This window comes from Syngnathoides biaculeatus, chromosome 10 (assembly GCF_019802595.1).
Source record: "Syngnathoides biaculeatus isolate LvHL_M chromosome 10, ASM1980259v1, whole genome shotgun sequence".
Taxonomy (NCBI): Eukaryota; Metazoa; Chordata; class Actinopteri; order Syngnathiformes; family Syngnathidae; genus Syngnathoides; species Syngnathoides biaculeatus.
The window spans coordinates 12,199,040-12,217,753 of NC_084649.1; the positions used below are offsets into that span (position 1 = coordinate 12,199,040).

General features: G+C 41.4%; 1 protein-coding gene across 1 annotated transcript; it reads right to left on the reverse strand.

Annotated features, from left to right (window-relative positions):
- Positions 1-7,516, reverse strand: prelp (proline/arginine-rich end leucine-rich repeat protein). The gene is made up of 7 exons (XM_061832366.1): positions 7,440-7,516; positions 3,085-3,502; positions 2,810-2,995; positions 2,575-2,732; positions 1,183-1,379; positions 732-807; positions 1-610 (listed from the first exon to the last, which is right to left on the reverse strand). The coding sequence occupies exons 2-7, from the start codon at positions 3,496-3,498 to the stop codon at positions 520-522; spliced, it is 1,122 nt and encodes a 373-aa protein (XP_061688350.1). The 5' UTR covers positions 3,499-3,502; positions 7,440-7,516; the 3' UTR covers positions 1-519.
- Positions 7,517-18,714: the final 11,198 nt, after the last annotated feature.

Genomic DNA, 18,714 nt, shown 5'->3' on the forward strand with positions numbered 1-18,714 from the left:
GACAGGACAAGACATTGTTTATTCACTTAATTATTATTTTTTCAATGCATCTTTATACAGGAAAAATGAATACAATGACATTGTACTTGGAATAATTGCAAAGCACATTTTGGGACACGTTCAACTACATCGTAGTTAAAATTCTTCCAATCTACTTGTGGACATACTAACTACATACTGTATATATGTAGCGTGTCTGCCAACATGCTTGTGTTTTCAGGTTTTTCAAGCATTCGTCTTCTGTATTTCCACTAAACAACAACGACAACCTATTATCTGATACATTTCTATACACAGTAAAATGTATTACATGATCATTTTGCCACTCCTCACATAGACGTAATTGTGCTACTTGTGAAATGAGTGAAACTTCGGAAGCTTCCAAGTCACTGTCGCGTATCACCCAGGGAGAGTTTTTCCGAGTGCGCAGGAGACCGACCGCCTGTGGCCTCGCTGAGCACGTGGTGTGAGGACGTGGGTGTGTGAGCGCACACCTCCTTGCTTCAAGGCAGAGTTTCCCTAAATAACAATGGAGTGGAGATGTCGGAAGCACATGATGACATCCAGCGGGATGGGAGGGCTGAGTTGATTTCCATCCAAACGCAGGTACCTGCAGCAGCATAAACGAGACTTCTTGACATGTCGATGTGTGACGTCTTGCTCCCTGACACGATATTGTAAGTCTTTTTTTTCCACTTCCTGTTTTCGGGTGCCTACGTCACCTGACTCACCTTAGTCGGGGAATCAGGTTGGAGTCGCTCGTGTCGGCCTGGAGGCTCCGTGGGCAGATTAGGGTGCCGTTGATATCTGTTTAGCAAGAAGCGCAATATTTATTTGCAAGAAACCCCTTCTACAGTTTCATCATTTTAGAATTCATCTCTTATGTAACTTCCATGTGTGCCTGCGTGGAGAATATGAACATACAAAGACACAAAAGGTGCGGCACAGACATTACTAAATGTTCATTACTTCTTTGGTAGTTGTGACAGGCTATATAAAATGTTGAAATTTGTTTTTTGTATTGATTATTTGGAAATATTAACATCTTCAATCTAAGGCAAGTATGTCCTACGCCACTTTATTATGGCGTTACAACATCTTGTCTGTTGTGGCAGAAAGCATAAAGGAAACGTTGCAGGCTAAAGATGCACGGCACTTTCCAACGAACCGCCTTCGACTTACTCTCGATGGTGTTGTGATTGAGGTGCAGGTGCTCCAGGTGAGAACTGAAGAGAGGAATGGAGGCCAGCTGATTGTGGGCCAGCTGCAGGTCCAGCAAGCTGGAGATGTTGAACACGGCCCTGGGGACGCCTTTGTCACTCAGATGGTTGAAGTTGAGCCTCACAAAGGCCAGGTGAGAGAAGCCTTGGAAGTAGTCTCTGAATATGAAAATCCCCTTGTGAGAAGTCACACTCATTGCATATTACAACACATGAACCAGCCTCAACATTAGGTACACCTGCTCCACCTCATATTCCAGGACATTAAAGTAAGAAAAATAAAGAACAAACAAAAAAAAACAACAACGCAATCATACAGCTAAATACCCATATTTTAGACATTGATCTCAGTACAATACAGTACCATTCAAAATCATGCATATTTTTTACGTTAATCCAAAGCTCTCTGAGAAAGTGAATGTTATTAGATTTGTGAAGCAGAATTTTTACACCACCTCGTCATGAAGTTTTTCCTTCTTTCCAAAATTTCTTTGAGATTCATGACAGAGAATTGATCAATTCACAAACACAAGTCAGCAGAAATTGCAGTATTAGTACTGCATCCATCATTGTGGCTCCTTCACAGCATCATTTCTACATTTGCTGTTGATCAATGCCGTATTAACACACTAAGGGACACTTAATATTGTAGTATTTCTGTTTGTTGTACATTTGTGTTTCTGTCCTAAAAGTATCTTTTGTTACAGTAACATTTTCTTCAGTAGCTGAGTTGGTCAGAGACAAATTCTTGGCAAGTAAATATGACTCCTATTCTAGTATTGATTCTGATTCAGAGTAGTGATTAAATTAGATTACATTTTAAAAATAAATTTGAGGCCCCGTAGCTCAGTGGTTTAGAGCACTGGTTTGGTGAACCAGGGGTTGTGGGTTTGTATCCCACTGGGGCCTCCACTCCCTGAGAAGGGTTGTGTCAGGAAGGGCATTCGGTGTAAAAATTGTGCCAAACATATATATATACGCTGTGGCGACCACAAAAAGGGACAAGCCGAAAGAAACACACACATTTTAAAAAAATCCTGTTCCTGCAAGTTCCATCAGCCTAAGATCCTAATGGGTTTTGATTTGTGTATACCAAATTGTTCGGCCTGTGAACTCTGCTTAGGAACAAGTGACCAGGAAAACTTAACTTTTTTTGGGGGGGTGGGGGAGTGTATATCAGAATTTCCACTAGATTTCGATTTCATTTGTGAGTTGGAGCTGATAAGAATGGAGAGGCTAGCTATGCTAGCTCAGAAATTACCCCACCTACTGTATTGAATACAAAAACTTTGCATCAGGCGGCTTAAGATGTGATTGTGTTAACTGTGTAGACACGTGAACTTTGTATACTTACTTGGGGATGTCTTCAATGCGGTTTTTGTCTAGGAATAGCTGTATGAGACTGTTTGGCACGCCAGGCGGCATCTTTTTTAGCACATTGTGGGCCAAATTAAGCTGCATCAGGTTGGACAAATCCTTGAAAGTGTTTTTGCCGAGGTCACTGTCACTAAGCTGGGAAGGAAGACGTCAAGAGAATATTTATGGAAGGATGCACAGAGAACACATCGTGCGTCGAAATAAACGTTCACCTGGTTGTGGTAGAGGTCAAGTAGGGTCAGGTTCCCCATCTTACTGAGGGCGCCTGCAGGTATTTTGGAAATGCGATTCTTACTGAGTCGAAGCTGTTCCAGACTTGCCGGGAGGCCCGAGGGTACCTCTTTGAGCTGGTTCCGTTGAACATAGAGGTACAACAGAGCAGGTGTTCTCTGGAACACCTACACAAGAGACATCAATAGAAAGGGTTTGACGTTCCAGGCATTTCATAACATGCATCATACTGCACCTAACAAGGAGGCTGCCCTACCTGTTTGTCTATTCTATGGATGCGATTGTTCGCCAGGTTGATCCAACGGACATCTGTGGCATTTATGAAAGGTTCTGCTGTCACCTCTGAGATGTAGTTGTTTTGTAGGTACAGATAGTGGGTTCTGGACGGGATGGCGGGGACCACACGGATGTTTCGGTTCTCACAGTTGAGGGAGTTGGGATAGTTTGGCGAGCAAGAACACTCCCTTGGGCAGTCGGGGTAAGGGGAGGGCGGACCGAGGATGAGCGGGGGGATGTCGGTTGGCTCCTGTGGCTCAGGCTGGGCGACTGAGTGCTGCCTGGGGGCGACCGGGCGCCGGGTGGGCTTTTTTTGCCGAGGCCTCTGGCTGAGTACCGCTCCCATCACAAGGAGCAGCACCAAGGCAGAGAAGAGTCCTGTGGGGGCCTTCATGCTCCTAAACAAAATATCAACAAATGTTTCAAATTTGGTATTTTCTCATTATATCCACCAAGGATTTGTGCTTGTTTGTTTGTTTTATCTACTGTGCGTGGGTTTTCGGTATGTGGGATTGTCTTTTAATGATGGCTGAATGTTCTTTCAAAAGATGTCGTCATTAAATTTAATTTCCTTCATCAGATCCTTTTTATATTTCTTCCATGTATTTTGAAGCTTTGGAATCAGAAGATATTGGATGGATCTGGATTTTCCGTATTTCCACAAACTGTGGGATCCACCCTACAAATGCCTGGATCGTTCAACTAGACAAATTTTGTCCATCACGATTGCACAATGTCAGGGAGATGCAGAAACTGTGTCAAAGGTCAACGTGACTGGATACACCCATTACCATGGCGACGATAACAACAATGGATCATGCCAATGTATTCTGTTGTGGGTAAAAAAAAATAAAAACAAAATGAGGAAGAATGTGTGGTGATTGTCACTGACGTTCATTCAAGGATTGCTCCAGTTATGTTGAGGTACTTTTAATTCAATATACCTCGCAAGCAGACAACAAAATATTATTTTCCCTAGGAAGCTAGAGCTGGCACTGAGGGTTCTATGTAAACACGCCGTGGTTCGGTCTAATCACATGCGAAAGCTCAGGTAAATATTAGATTGTGCGGTTGACAGCAGGAGGTGATACGCCGGTCACAATTCGCAATCCTATTGGTTGATGTCAAGGTTGATATGTTGCAGTACGAAATTCCCAAAAATCAACTACTCGTTTGAGGTCGTAGGGCAATTGTAGGGCAAAACTGTTGCATCGTGGATTATATCACGATACAAGACATTTTGTTGTTCCCGGCAAAAATATGTCGGGCCTGAGCAGGGAAATCCTCCACGACAGCTAATCAGGCCAGCATCAGTGCTAAAATAAAGATTACTTACTTATGACGATAAATACTGAGAACTATAATCACAATGGTAAGAAAATACAGCAAAAGTAAATGTATAACTTCATTACTTAATTAATAGCTCCAATCATGGAAACCAAAACTGAGCAGTACGATCTTTTCATTTTATCTTGTTTGATTGCACATCTATCTTATTTTAAGGCTTATCAATAAAAATTAGATTCATGCTTCAAGATTCTGTTTGGAATAAAACGTTGCGTCCTTGACTTTTGCTGTACTTTTTGGTGTATAATTTTTACATAACCTGCTGTTGCTTATTTGGTGTCTGTGCGTGAGTGGAAAGGTTGTCGTCACAAGATCAGATAGCCAAGCAGGAAATTAATAGTTGAGAAAAGGAAAAAAGAAAGTAATGCTGTGTTAAAAGAACCAAAGAAAGGATAAAGACTCTTTTGTCAGGGCTCCTCCTAAGGGACACTTGAGGAAGAGAAGACTGCAGTTCTGGAAGTTCCAGAGCTTTGCACACGCACTTTCACTAATAAACTTGTTGCGCACTGTCAGACACAGTAAAATGTTTATACAACCACTAATCCAGACTCTTGTATAAATTTCACTTTATAAAGTGAAAGAAAATACAGCAAGGAAGCCACCTCTCACCCTAAACAGCAGTATTCTAATCGGGTTGTCAAGACAGTTAGGAAAGTCTTTAGCTCATTAGGCAAACATGTAAATTTATATATAAATCACTGTGCGGGAACCTCCGACACAGCATTTGTTCTGCCTGGAAAAACAAGAACATTTCTCTGACGACGATCCCTGGCACTGCCCCTCCTTTTCCCTCTCAGTCATCCAGAGCCTTCCAGACCCTCGTTCCACACCAGAGACCAAAAGAACTTGCCCCGCTTCCTCAATTCTTTCAGACTGTTGTCATGTCTGATGGCTTCTTAAAACAGAAGATTGTGCAAAGCGTATGTAAGAGCTTTATACCCATGATTAAATCCCCCTATCATGTGGCTGTTTTTATTTTACATTCTCTTACTTGTTTTGATCATATTTCAACCAACAGCACAACTCTGATGTTCTTTTTAACTTTCAGTAGCAACTGAGTCCAAATTATACCTAGTCCATCCATCCATCCATCCATCCATCCATCCATCCATTTACTTCCTACCTATCCTCACTAGGGTCCTATCTTTGGCGAAGAGGCGCGGTGCACCCTGAGCTGGCCATGCTACGTTAGTTGAAGACACCAAATTGCCCACAGGTGAGAATGTGAGTGCAGGTGTTGGTTTGTTTATATGTGGCCTGTGGTTGGCCGGTGACCTGGGATAGGCTCCACCACGCCAGTGACCCTAGTGAGGATACGCGGTATGGCAAATGGATGGATTACAGCAGTTGTTACCAACCTTTATGGAGGCAAGGCAAACATTTTACCATTAAAAAAAATCTCAGGCCACACCAGCAAAAAATAAGTCATAAAAAGTGAATACATTAATTATTGTATGTACTTCCTGCTATCTAATAGAAGACCATTCATTTGTTGTCTGTCACAATGCCTCACTGGCATAAATGGATAAACAAACACACATTATTTCATGTAATTTACTATGTTTTGAGCAATTAAACAACATTTTTTAATTTCCAGCGCCACACCTGAAGAGTGATCACAGCACACTGGTGGAGAATCACTGGATTGCAGCATTGTTATCATGTAGGTGGGGGTACACCCTGGACCGGTCAGGAGCCAATCGCAGCGCACATCCAGTAAAGACAAACACCCGTACACATTCTTATTCAAAGCTATGGAGAATTTTGAGTTTTGGGGAATGTGGGAATATCTGGAGAAAAGGCACACAAGCACGGGGAAACTACGTAAACTTGGATCGTAGCAAGTGTACCTAATGGTGAGTCGGTGGGTGGTGATAGAAATGTACAATCTAACCTAAAAATAAGCAATATCATGATGTGCAACAATAAAGTACACAGACTAGCTATAAATTATTGGTATAAGAGTATACACCATGTTTACAGGAGATTAAACAATAATGAGAACCACATAAGAGCCATCTTGCTGTGTTGAAAAACATCACCTCTGCTCAAATAGGCAAAAAAACAAACAAACACTTGAGTCATTTGCGACTAAACAATGAAAGCACAGTTGCATGTCTAAGTATATGTTGGCCACTGTGATGTCATAGAAAAAGCACACTTGGGCTGCTTTCATGTTTCTTTCATGTCTACAGCCCGGCTTGGAGGAAAGGAATTGCGTGGAATCGTGTGCCCCCCTTTGAATCACTCCCCACCAACACACTCTCTGCATTAGGCTGAGCACATGATCGCCAAGCATGTTCTCATGTGGGTGTGGCCGCTGTACCAAAAAAAAAAAAAAAATCTGCATCAGACCATCCATCTGAATGGACTGAGATGAACCTAGATGACAAAATCAGTACAGTAAATAAAATATTCAAAGCTAACTCAATTGAGAGCTGTGATTTTGCATTAGATTACGAGTACTTTATTGTCCATGGAGAGGATTTGAACCCTTTAATCAGTCTATTAAGCTGTAAATAAATCTGGATGATGGCTGAAGCAAATTTTGAATCTTAATTGTCTTTTTTTCAAAATTTTCTGATGGTTCACAGCAACTCCTTTGTGCGTGTGTTTAAAAAACATACCAGAATGTTTTTCCCTGTAAGAAAATATTAATTTTCTTCTTGAAACACTTTGACGCAAAAGGAATTTCTGCAACAACACTTGCTCTGTGTCATGATCCAGAAATGTAACGGAAAAAAAAATGTCAGCATCAAGCGAAGTGGACCTTGGAACAATTTTGGTCATTTTGGAAAGTTTGGAAGGAACGCATGAGTAAAGTAAGGATCTCATGAAGTACCAAAGTGTGGCAGGTATGGCACAGCACATTATCACCATGGAAACACTCTGGCTTTTGGCGTGCATGTGCCAATAAACTCATTACACAACACACCCTCTCTTTTCACACCCAAACAAAATTGTGGGGAAAAAAAACAAAGCCCTTACCTGCCTTTGGTACCTGCCCTCTTTTGTCAAGTCTCAAGTTGTGTCTTTTCTTCTCTCTGCCTTTCACCCTCCTTCCCTTAGCCGTCCACTCCCTCACCCTGCCCAGCCTCCCTCCTTCATTCCCTCCCTCCCTCGCTCTCTTTTCCACTCTCTCAAGGTCACAGTGTGTCTTTCTTCACGACCCATGACATTTACTCTTTGGAGTGTCCGGCTCGGGTTCCTTCAGTGAAAAAAAACAAGTAGCATGGTCAGTGTTGTACATTTGCATAGACGCAAAAAAAATGGGAAAGATGGAACACTATATATTTGTTCAGAACCACCCAGATACAGTTGCATCGGCCTCTCTCTCTCTGTCTCTCTCTCTCTCCCTCTCTCTCTCTTTCTCTCCCTTCTTGTTTAGATAAAGGCGCTCACATCTCATCATGTGGTTTTCATTAGCAGCATCCAACTGCAAACTGCATCCATGGCTTTTTTTTCTTTTCCGTGCGGGTTAAGTGGGCCCAACTCATTGTGTTCTACCAGAAAAGTAGAAATATCAACTAATGTGATGCATGAGGCGTATATTTCACCCCCCCCCCTTCCTCCACAGAGTCATCATTTGTCACCAAAGTTAAAGGTCCCCTTCCATCATTGTTTTCCCCCTCATAATCTTTTATTGGGTTTGCAAGACTGTATTGGAAATGCCCAGAATGTTATTTTTCAAGCTATTCTAGTTAATATGTTACACTTGGCAGTTGAAAAAGGTGCCTTTCTCATTAATATGCAACACATAAACAAGCTCTGATCTGGGTGGATTGCTGATTCCCCCCAATTTAAATATGGAAAACAACTTGGCTCTTTATGGGCTACATCATGTTGTCAACTGGCATTTAGAAGCTTGAGGCGGCCAAGCGACCTTGTGTCCTTCAATGTCTTTGTGTCATTGTGAAGATGTGGATAGGCCATGTTGTTTGGAAGCTGGGGAACTGCCTGCCCAAAATCGTTCTCTTTGGAGAACATAAAATGCCCGTGGCACGGTGATCCAGCTGGAAAGCGTTGGCCTCACAATTCTGAGGTTCAATCCCGGCCTCACCTGTGTGGATTTTGCATGTTCTCCCCGTGCCTGTGTGGGTTCCCTCCGGGCACTCTGGTTTCCTCCCACATCCCAAAAACATGCAACATTATTTGGACACTCTAAATTGCCCCTCGGTGTGATTGTGAGTGCGGCTATTGTCTGTCTCCATGTGCCCTGCGATTGACTGGCAACCAATTCAGGGTGTACCCTGTCTCCTGCCTGTTGACAGCTGGGATAGGCTGCAGCTCTCCCTGTGACCCTTGTGAGAATAAGCGACAAAGAAAATGGATGGATGGATGGATGGATGAATGGATGGATAAATGCACCATAGTGTGTTAATGCTGCATTGATCGTATCAAATGATGCACTGGAGAAGCTGCAATAATTAATGTAATATAACTGGGATGTCTGCTGAGTTCGGTTTCTGAAATGTTCAATACTCAATGATAAATATTAAAGGCATTTTGGAAATAAGGAAAAACATCATAATGAGGTGAGGCTAAAATTCATTTCAGAAATCTAACAAAGCTCAGTTTTTCAGAGAGATTTATAACAAATTAATGTTATCCATCAAACTTACAAAAATTGATAGTAGGGGTTTCAAGGTGTGTTATACAGTTAGTGCATCAATTAACTTCTTCCGACACTTGTTTGACTGTTAAGATTCATCAATCCATTCATTGTCCCTTTATAGTTTTATAAATCACAGACGACTTTGGGTCAAGACCTGCAGTATGCCTGGACTGGTTGCCAGGCAATCACAGTGCACATATGTACCGTATGAAAAAAACTGCCACTTTCACATCTTAATGCAGTTTAGAGTCTTCAATGACACTAACATACATGTTTTGGGAATGCGGGCGGAAGCTGCAATACCGGGTTAAAAAAATCCAGCAAAGCACAGGGAGGACATCCTAACGTCACACGAATCACACCCCCAAACGTCAAAAGTGATGTAGGGCTTGCGGTGACCTGGAAAAGAGGAATTCGATCCGCAGGCTTATTGTGACAGCTCAGCCGGGCCAAACATCTGGATAAGACTGACCTCAACCGGAAAAGGACAAGTGCTTAAAAATTTCTATTCATTCACTTGTTGTGATTATCTCATTGTGGTTAAAGTTGGTTCGTTATTTAATGCTGTTAAAGGGGAAATCCACTGGTTTGCATTAACAATGTATCCAATAGGTCATGTAATATGTAATCTATTTTGACAATGTGATGTACAGCGGTGCTCACGGCTGTGCATGGAAGTATTTCTCCGTCTTCCCAATCAACCGATACTGCTATTTCTTCATCAGATAAGGATAAATCAGAGAAATCAGGGCTGGGCATAAATGGTGTCTCACGTAATCGAGCCTTTGTTGCGGCACGGTACACGTCAGCTCCGCGGACGTAGCTCATGTGACTCGCGAAAATGGCAGCGCCCCTGAAAATTCATAATTGTCGATAAAAATCTTCTCAAAACACTATTAAATGAAAAAGGATTTAACATCACATTGTCAAAATGGAGTACATATTATATGACCTATTGCAAACCAGTGGATTTCCGCTTGAAGTATGGAAAACGATTAGCCGCCATCTTCACAGATACAAAGAAAGAAAAACTTCAGTCAAGTGTTGATTTCCAAATCAAATCGCAAGGAAGTCCAAAAATGAGTCCCATGTCCCTTCTGGCTCTTTATTAAAAATGCATCCCTTTTCAGGGGGATGTCCGAATTGTTTTGTTAGAGGTGGTGAAACCACAAGGTTACTTGTGTGGTTTGTTTCTGTATGTGCAAACTGTGTCATGTGACTTGTGGAATGGAATTCTGGCTCGCAGTGCTCAAATCCACCCAGATGGACAACAACAAAGGGCGAAATGTTTGAATCTGCGCTTCTACCTGTTGATTCTTGAGGGGGATATTTATTGGGGGCTCACACTTGCTTTTACTGCAGGAAACATTAAAAGTTTTGCTCTCTATTACATCGTGAAGCAGCTGTTTTCCAAACAGATGGTGAGGGGCTCTGGTCCAGAATGATGTTTATAATAATCAAATAGCTATCTAACAACGGTTTCTTCTGTCATCTGTGAAGCATTTAGTCTGAAGGGGTGAGTACTTGGTGATTTGAAGAGGATAAGTGGGAATCGGGGCAAGAAAGATTCCCAGAGGAAAGTTAGAGGAACTTATATTTTAACTCCAGTATCAGCAGTTTTGTACTGAAATGTTGTTGCACACATTGATATGAGACAACATCCTGCTAGCTGTGTGTGAACATTCTTGTCTTTTCCATGCCGCACCCAATCAGACCCCATAAACTCAGGCCAAAATCCACGTTTTTCAACTTTGTGTGAGCCAACATTTTTGCCTTCCAGCTTTTTAGTAATGTCAACACGTCTGAATTACAAGAAAATAGCAAAACAAATTTGATCATAAATCACTTACTGGTGACACAAATCCAAGTTGTCTTTTTGGTATATGAAAACAGACAGAAAACTGATGAAATGGAATACAATTTATTTGGTTTTTAAAAAATATTTTTCAGCATGAACAGTGTATAGTGGGTGAAAAAAGTTTTTTTTTAACACCTCACCATTTTTCTCATTAAATATATGTTCAAATGTGCTATTGACATGAACCTTTCACCAGATGTTGGGAACAACCCATTTAATCTATTCATACAAACTAGAACAAAGAAGATCAGAATTGACGTTGTATGTAATGTGAAATGACAGGGGAAAAGTATTGAACACGGCAAATGGTATTTATTTAATACTTTGCACAAAAGCCATTATTTGCAATGACAGCGTCAAGACGCCTCTTTTATGGAGAAACTAGTTACATGCATTTGTCTGGTTAGGGTTAGGTTGCGATTTGGGCCCGGTCCCCACACAAGCAGTCTTAAAAAGGCTTGAAGGTTCCGCTCACTTCTTTCCGGACTTTGAGTTTAGGTTATGGAACTTGCCAAAGTTTCTCGCTCATCTCGGATAGGTTCAAGCTTCCATATCACCATTTAACATCATATCTGAATTTATATATGTATATATATATATACACGTGGCTGCATCTGTGAATATAATGAGAAAAGGATAAAACTGAGTTTTGCTCAGGCCAGAAAAAAAAAAAAGACAGCATCTGTGCTGTTCCACTCCAGTCCTGTAGTGGCAGTCATTACAAAGTCCCACACACAGCAAGCTTTTTTAATAACAGCGCCACCTACTGGATCAAGTGTGTCGCTGCCTCACTTGGCCAAAATACAAGCAGCCAGTAAAATTGAAATGTGACAAATACTGTACATTTCTTCTTTCAAAAGTCTTCAAAATTCTTTTAGGCATTAAAGAGTCTTTTGGGGTTCTTCTTTTATATTATGACAGAGTCACATCTATATTTCCAGGCTTTTACTCTCTTCAACCCGACAAAGCTGACTTGTCATAAAACTCCACATGGACACGTGGTAGGAAGACACTGAGGACCGGACCAGATGAGTGAGTGAAGCTTATGTGTTCCGTGACTTGTTTCTGGGGCGCATTGTTTCAACTTTGTGGTTTTTGAAGACAGTTCAAAACCTAATTGTTGCCAGAAGTTGAAAAAAAAAAAACCAACCCAATGCCATTTATACAGCAAAGGTTTTTACAATCAGCTGACTTGAGAAAAAAAGTCCTCCAACCCACTCCCCACCCCCAAAAATGTGTTCAGGCTGTGATTGAGTGCTGCAACATATATAAATAAATAAAACCCCTAAATAGTATGACGGAACTCATCAACCAATGAAACCAGAAAGTGCTGAGCCAACATTTTTGTGAGTTCTTTTTCTTTTAATCATACAAACACAAATGGGAGAAACATAAAATCCACGCGTACCCCCCCCTTTTAATAGCGTAAGGTGTTAGATTGACTCGTTAAAGGTTTTTCTGCAAAACAACATTAGTGAAAGGAAAATCTAGCAGAAGCTCAATCTTTCAATCCCCAGTTGATTTAAGCATTCAGCAAGTGTGCACTTTGGATGGAAAAGACTACCTGATCTTGACACTGACACACACACATGCACACACACGCACACATGCGCACGCATGCGCACACAGTCCAATATTATTGTTGGTGATTTGAGAAGGAATGTTAGGAGTCAAGAAAACGTTTTCTCCACAATAAAAAACAAGAAAACAACACTTTCTAATGTTCAAATAGTGTACGGACCTGCCATCTGTTTTAACTTTTAAAGTTATGTAATGTGAAAATAATGTGTTGTATAAGAATAGCAGACAGTTAACGTCACTTAAGTATTACACTCTGTGTTTTGCAGGTAGGAAAAATTCAAAATATTTTCTTTATGCATTTGTAATCCATAATTGCAAGTTAAATGTGAAAGAGTCATACCTGTCAACTTTTTGGAGCGCCAACCAGCATAAACTACCAGAAAAATCCTTATAACATACTGAAGCAAATTATACGTCAAAATAACAGAGGGAAAAAACACAAAGTTTTTCAATGATTTTTATTGTAGATCTCCATAAAGATAATATCTGAAGTTAATGTCTAATCATCAAAGTCCATTTAGTGGCATTACTGTGTTCACAATTGTATTCATGTGTAACTTTCTTCACCAACTCTAAATGCTGAATTTTCAGAATCTGTATGATTTGTGATATACGGCCGTATATGTAAGATTCACCACAAAATCCATATGAACTACGACTAAACCGTGCAAGTTGACAGGTATGAAGAGTGTTAACACAAGATGGGTTCGACATAAACATTCTTTTTGGAGTTTTTGAATGATCTTTCTTTTGCCTTTTGGGGTTCGTTGCAGACATTGGTGATTTTTCTCTTTTTTGACACTCAAGGTTGAACTCCTCAAGATTCCCAAAATGCACGGCTCTCCATCAAGAGGTGCAGGCCAGATTTTTTCCCCCTTTTTTTTTGTGATGTTGATATTTTCTATGCCTTTTTTGTGTCAACTTCCATCCTGAGGGTAATGATGATGATGGAACTAGAAAATAAACATACTGCCATCGTTGCTTTCAAATGAAAAGCTTATCCTGCATGTCTCAATCTTGGGTGGTTGTTTTTATCCAAAACAAAGCAAAATGCAGAAACAGCAGTAAATGCGGATCCACATTAATTATACATCAGCTTTACGGTATTTAAAGTTGCTAAGTTTGTTGAAACAGGCCACTGCTGTCCAAGTACTTTAATGGCGGCCAAAACAAGGAGCCACTGAGAACCATCTGGAAACATTAATAGTCTTACAATAAATGCAAATACTCGTGAACAAAAGAGCTTTGTCTTTGCATCAGGTCATGTCTAAGCTCAGTACTTGTACTTGAATACTTTTCAAGAGGTTTCTAAACTGTTAGTGGATTTTTACTGCTCTTCTGACCCCACAGGAGCTCCTCTGTGTGCAGATTGTTTTGACTGCAGGTTTCAAAGTTGGAATTCATTCCATCAAAGGAGAATGGACGTTTTTATTGCTTTTAAATGTGTGAACAGGTCATCCCTATGACAACGAGTCTTTGTGGGAGAGATTTCTAAAGAAACAGGCGATATTGTTGTTTTTAGGCCAAACTGAACGTACTGGTCTGAAGAGAATTGAAAAGTTAGCCACCTGCTCATAATGGCTTTAACATTTTTTTTTTTAATTTTGCAAATCTGCATTTTTATTTATGTTCTCTTACGTTAGCAAAATCTGTGCTCGATTTAACAACATAAGCCATCGCCTACTAAAGGTTGAGCCAGGGATTTGCATAAATCGATCATTGCGGGCTAATTAAGCAATTGTGATAAAAGCTCAGAAGAAAGTTTATCAGGTGCATCTGCTTGTGCAACCAAAATCGGTCTGTTCATTATGCCACTTAACAACATAACCAGTGTAACTGAGTACTAATACACAGCGACCGAAAAATGTATATTTCACATATCTGTACTCATTATTTGAGTTTCTGGCAACATTTATTTTTACTTTGTAAAATTTCCCAAGTGAAATGCATGTTTACTCTGATCGCTTTCCCTAATCGTCTTTGCAATTACAAAAACAAACACACATTATACCCCCCGCCCCACCAGTTTACAATCTAAAAGTGGTTACATTTGTTTGACACCCCTGCAATAGATCGAAAGTCATACATATGCTCTCTTCCTGCTCTCTCTACCTGTAAATTGGTGCAAACAGATGAGACCCACATGCATGCTAAGTGACGGTTCTGCCAAAGATTTACTTCTTGGACCAGCATTTATTTTTGTCTGTTTGGGGTTTCCTTATATAAAAACTATGTGAAAGGCCCTCAGCTGCGTTGCTTTTGTCGTGATACAAATAATATTGATTTTACACTGATAATGCAGCCAGCTTTTAATGTGTTTAATGTGTTATCCACCCCTGCAATGCTTCCTCTCACAGCATAAACATTTGACATCTGGAACAGCCCTCTAAATCCATTTGGAGAGATGCATCGGTAGTCTGGCTCTGCAGAACAAGGCTGACTTAATGAGAATGCAGTAAAACCAGATTAATAGAGAGAAAAATATGTGGGGAAGAGTTGGACCACCTCCCAGCTCCTCTGAAGTGCCCTTTTTGCATGTAATACTGACCTGTTTCTTTGTTTTAGTGAACCTCACAAGATGTACTTTTAATGCACATGTAATGATTGACAGCTGCATAATGCGACAAGTCATTAATTCATTCATTCATCTTCCGTACCGCTTATCCTCACAAGCATTGTGGGCGTGCTGGAGCCTATCCAGTTAGCGTTGGGTGAGAGGCGGGGCACACCCTGAATTGTTTGCCAGCCAATCACAGGGCACATGTAAACAGACAACCTTTTGCACTCGCATTCAACACCCACGAGTAATTTTGAGTCTTCAATAAACCTGCCATCATGTTTGGGGGTTGTGGGAAGGAACTGGAGCATGCAAGCTCCACACAGGTGAGGGTGTATTTGAACCATGATCCTAAGAACAGAAAGGCAGATGTGCTTTAGTGGTTGTCCGCTGTGCTGCAAAAACTATTCCTGCAACGCTTTCTAAATCTGTTTTGTTTTTTCAGAAGTGTTTGAGTTTCCTTCAACGCCTTTTGGCGTCATGTCAATCAAGAGGAGAAAACAGGTCTAGTATGACTCATACCAAATGGAGGACTTGATCCAGACAATGTGAGCCCGCTCACAGCATCACAAGCACTTTGCAATGTTCATAGAGGACATAGTAAGATCTGGAAAATATGGATGGGGGCTTCAGCCATGCCGCATAAGACGCAGACTCAAAAACAGTGATTATGCTTTGATGATCACATTGACAGGAAAGTTAATGCTAAAAAATATCAATACATAGGTGTAAGTTGTCAAGATTTTTGTTACATTTATTTTATTCTATTCATCCATATATCCATTTTCTGATCCACTTACCCTCACGAGGGTCACGGCAGAGCTGCAACCAATCGCAGCTATCTTCGAGCTTGAGACGGGGTACACCCTGAACTGGTCGCCAACCAATTGCAGAGCACAAATAAACCAACAACCATTCTCGCTCACATTCACACCTCCAGGCACCGGAGTTCAACCTAACACTCATGACAAACAATGAGTTTGTTCCACCTCTGGTGAGAACTTTACTAACAGAATGAAGAATATAGTGAATTTTTTTTTTTCATATGTGAGTGAAGAAATGGGTCCAAGCGGGATGGAACAGTTGGCGGAAGGTGTCTGGTATTCTATGTGACAGAAGAGTCTCCGCTAGGATGAAGGGGAAAGTTTATAAAACAGTGGTGAGGCCGGCCATGATGTACGGATTAGAGACGGTGGCACTTAAGAAACAACAGGAAGCAAAACTGGAGGTAGCGGAAATGAAGATGTTGAGGTTCTCGCTCGGAGTGAGCAGGTTGGATAGAATTAGAAATGAGCTCATTACAGGGACAGCCAAAGTTGGATGTTTTCGAGACAAGGTTAGAGAGAGCAGACTTCGATGGTCTGGACATCTTCAGAGACGAAAGAGTGAGTATATTGGTAGAAGGGTGTTGAGGATGGAGCTGCCAGGCAAAAGAGCGAGAGGGAGACCAAAGAAAAGGTTGATGGATGATGTGAGGGAGGACATGAGGACAGTAGGTGTTAAAGACGAGGATGCACGAGATAGCTTTAGATATAAAAAGATGACACGCTGTGCGGACCCCTCACGGGACAAGCAGAAAGGAAAAGAAGATCCTAATTAATCACAGAAAGACACAAGTAAGGTCAAGTATATGGAGAATTCTAGGGTACCATCCCAAGTTTTAGATTGAGCACACTGTGAGATGACCCCAGGGCCTTATAGCACCCTGAGAGATTCCGTAAAACTGGGTCAGTTTCAATGTCAGCCACACACCAGGTGATGAAGTTAAACTAGACAGAACTGTATAACTGCCAATTAATTACAGTAGGCGGCTGACCTGTTGCATACCTATCGGGAACCACTGTTTTCAGGCATTACTTTTTTGTACATTATTATATTGAACCACAAACAACATGGTACGATTTCCAAGCAAGAAGCAGCATGCCCTAGCCACTGTAGTTATAGTTCTGTGTGGTGAAAATACTAAGAGAAGAAAGGGTGAGGAAAAAAGTAGACTGTGGTTATTTGCCAATGTGTATGTCACTGGAAGGACAGGACAGGACAGTGAACTCCTTCTTCTTCGCGGGAAACAGAGGATGTTTGTACTCAGAGAGCAATGGAATGGTGGTATGCTAAGGGAGGCACTAGGCAGGATGTTGCAGGTATACTTGTTCCTTGCTAATTTGGAGTCCAGGTGGAAAGATTAAGATGGAAGGGAGGGTAATGTCCAAGTCTTAGTTGGTGCACTCGATCTGACCATTTATCTGGGGATGAGAATCATAGGAGAGCCTGACGGAGATGTCCAGAGCAGAACAGAAGTACTTTCCGACCTAAAAAGTGAGAAGTGGGCCCTTGTCAGACATAATATTAAAGAGAAACATAAATGTGTTCGACCAGCATGTTTGTGGTTTTGGTGACAAAAGGCGAGCTTGTCTCGGGTAATGAAGTGGGAGCTTTAGAAAATGTATTAAAAACCGTTAGGATGGCTATATTGCCCTTCGATGGAGGAATACCAAGAACAAAATCCAGGACCAGTTGTGGCTCGAGATGGGAAATAGGCAGAGGAATGCATAGTGGAGGACATCTCCTTCCACACACTTACTCTGCATGTAGCAACAAAATACCAGTGATCTGCCTCCAAGGTTGGCCACCAGAATAATAGACAAAGGACCACTAGCGTTGTATGGAACCGTGGGCCACATAGGAGGCCCACCTCAGAGGCATCCACTTTCATACCTAACTGTCAGAAAGGGTCAGGATGAACAAGGACAGAGCCCAATGAAAACCATCTTTGAGGTTACAGATGGACTGCTGTGGAGAAAGCAAGAGACAGACGTTAAATAGGAGGTCAGTTTGCTAGAATGTGTCTTTATGTGCGCAGCATTGACATATTGGCCAAGCAAATCAAGCGATGAGATGGATGATTGGCTGATGTCTATTTTGGGGGGAGCACGTCGTTACGCGATCAACCAAAACTGCCTCTGCGATCAACTGGGCTGACTTTTTTTTTTGGGTGGGGGGGGCATTTTTGTCATTCAATCTTGACCTCTGCATCAGCTGCAGGGCTTCCACATGACACGGGATCGGGTGAGTAGAATCAGGAGCGCAATAGTGTGCAACCCAAGAGAGAAGAATTTCCAACACGACCACGACGGGAGCAGACCCTTCTAAAAACAACAACTTTTTCTTTTTCATTTTGGAATTTTTTTTTATTTTAAGATCGCTTGCATGCCTTCATATTTCATCTTTTTTTATCACACTTGCCATATTCTGTTATATATCTTTCCAATGTAAAATCAAAATTGGCACAAGCCTCAGCTTTGTTTACATGTTTCTGCATGTGCATACGTGAATAACGCTTTGAGACTTTTATACTGTAAATTCTTTTGACGTTGATCTTGCAATACCTACCCCCGTGGGACTCATTCAGCTCATTCAAAGCCACTAAACTGCATCCTGGCTGCCAAAACGAGACGGGGAGCTGATGACTTGGAGGAGCACTTTCATGAACTGGTGCATCGCAGCCCAACAAATATCTGGTTGTCGGCACTTAGACCGGCTGGGACCGTTACCTGGCCCAAGGGAAGGAGAGCTGCTCCAGAACCCCATATGTTCACAAAATTCCACATCTGTCACAATGTATTGTTGCTCCAGCCAAAGTTGTTGTCTAAAA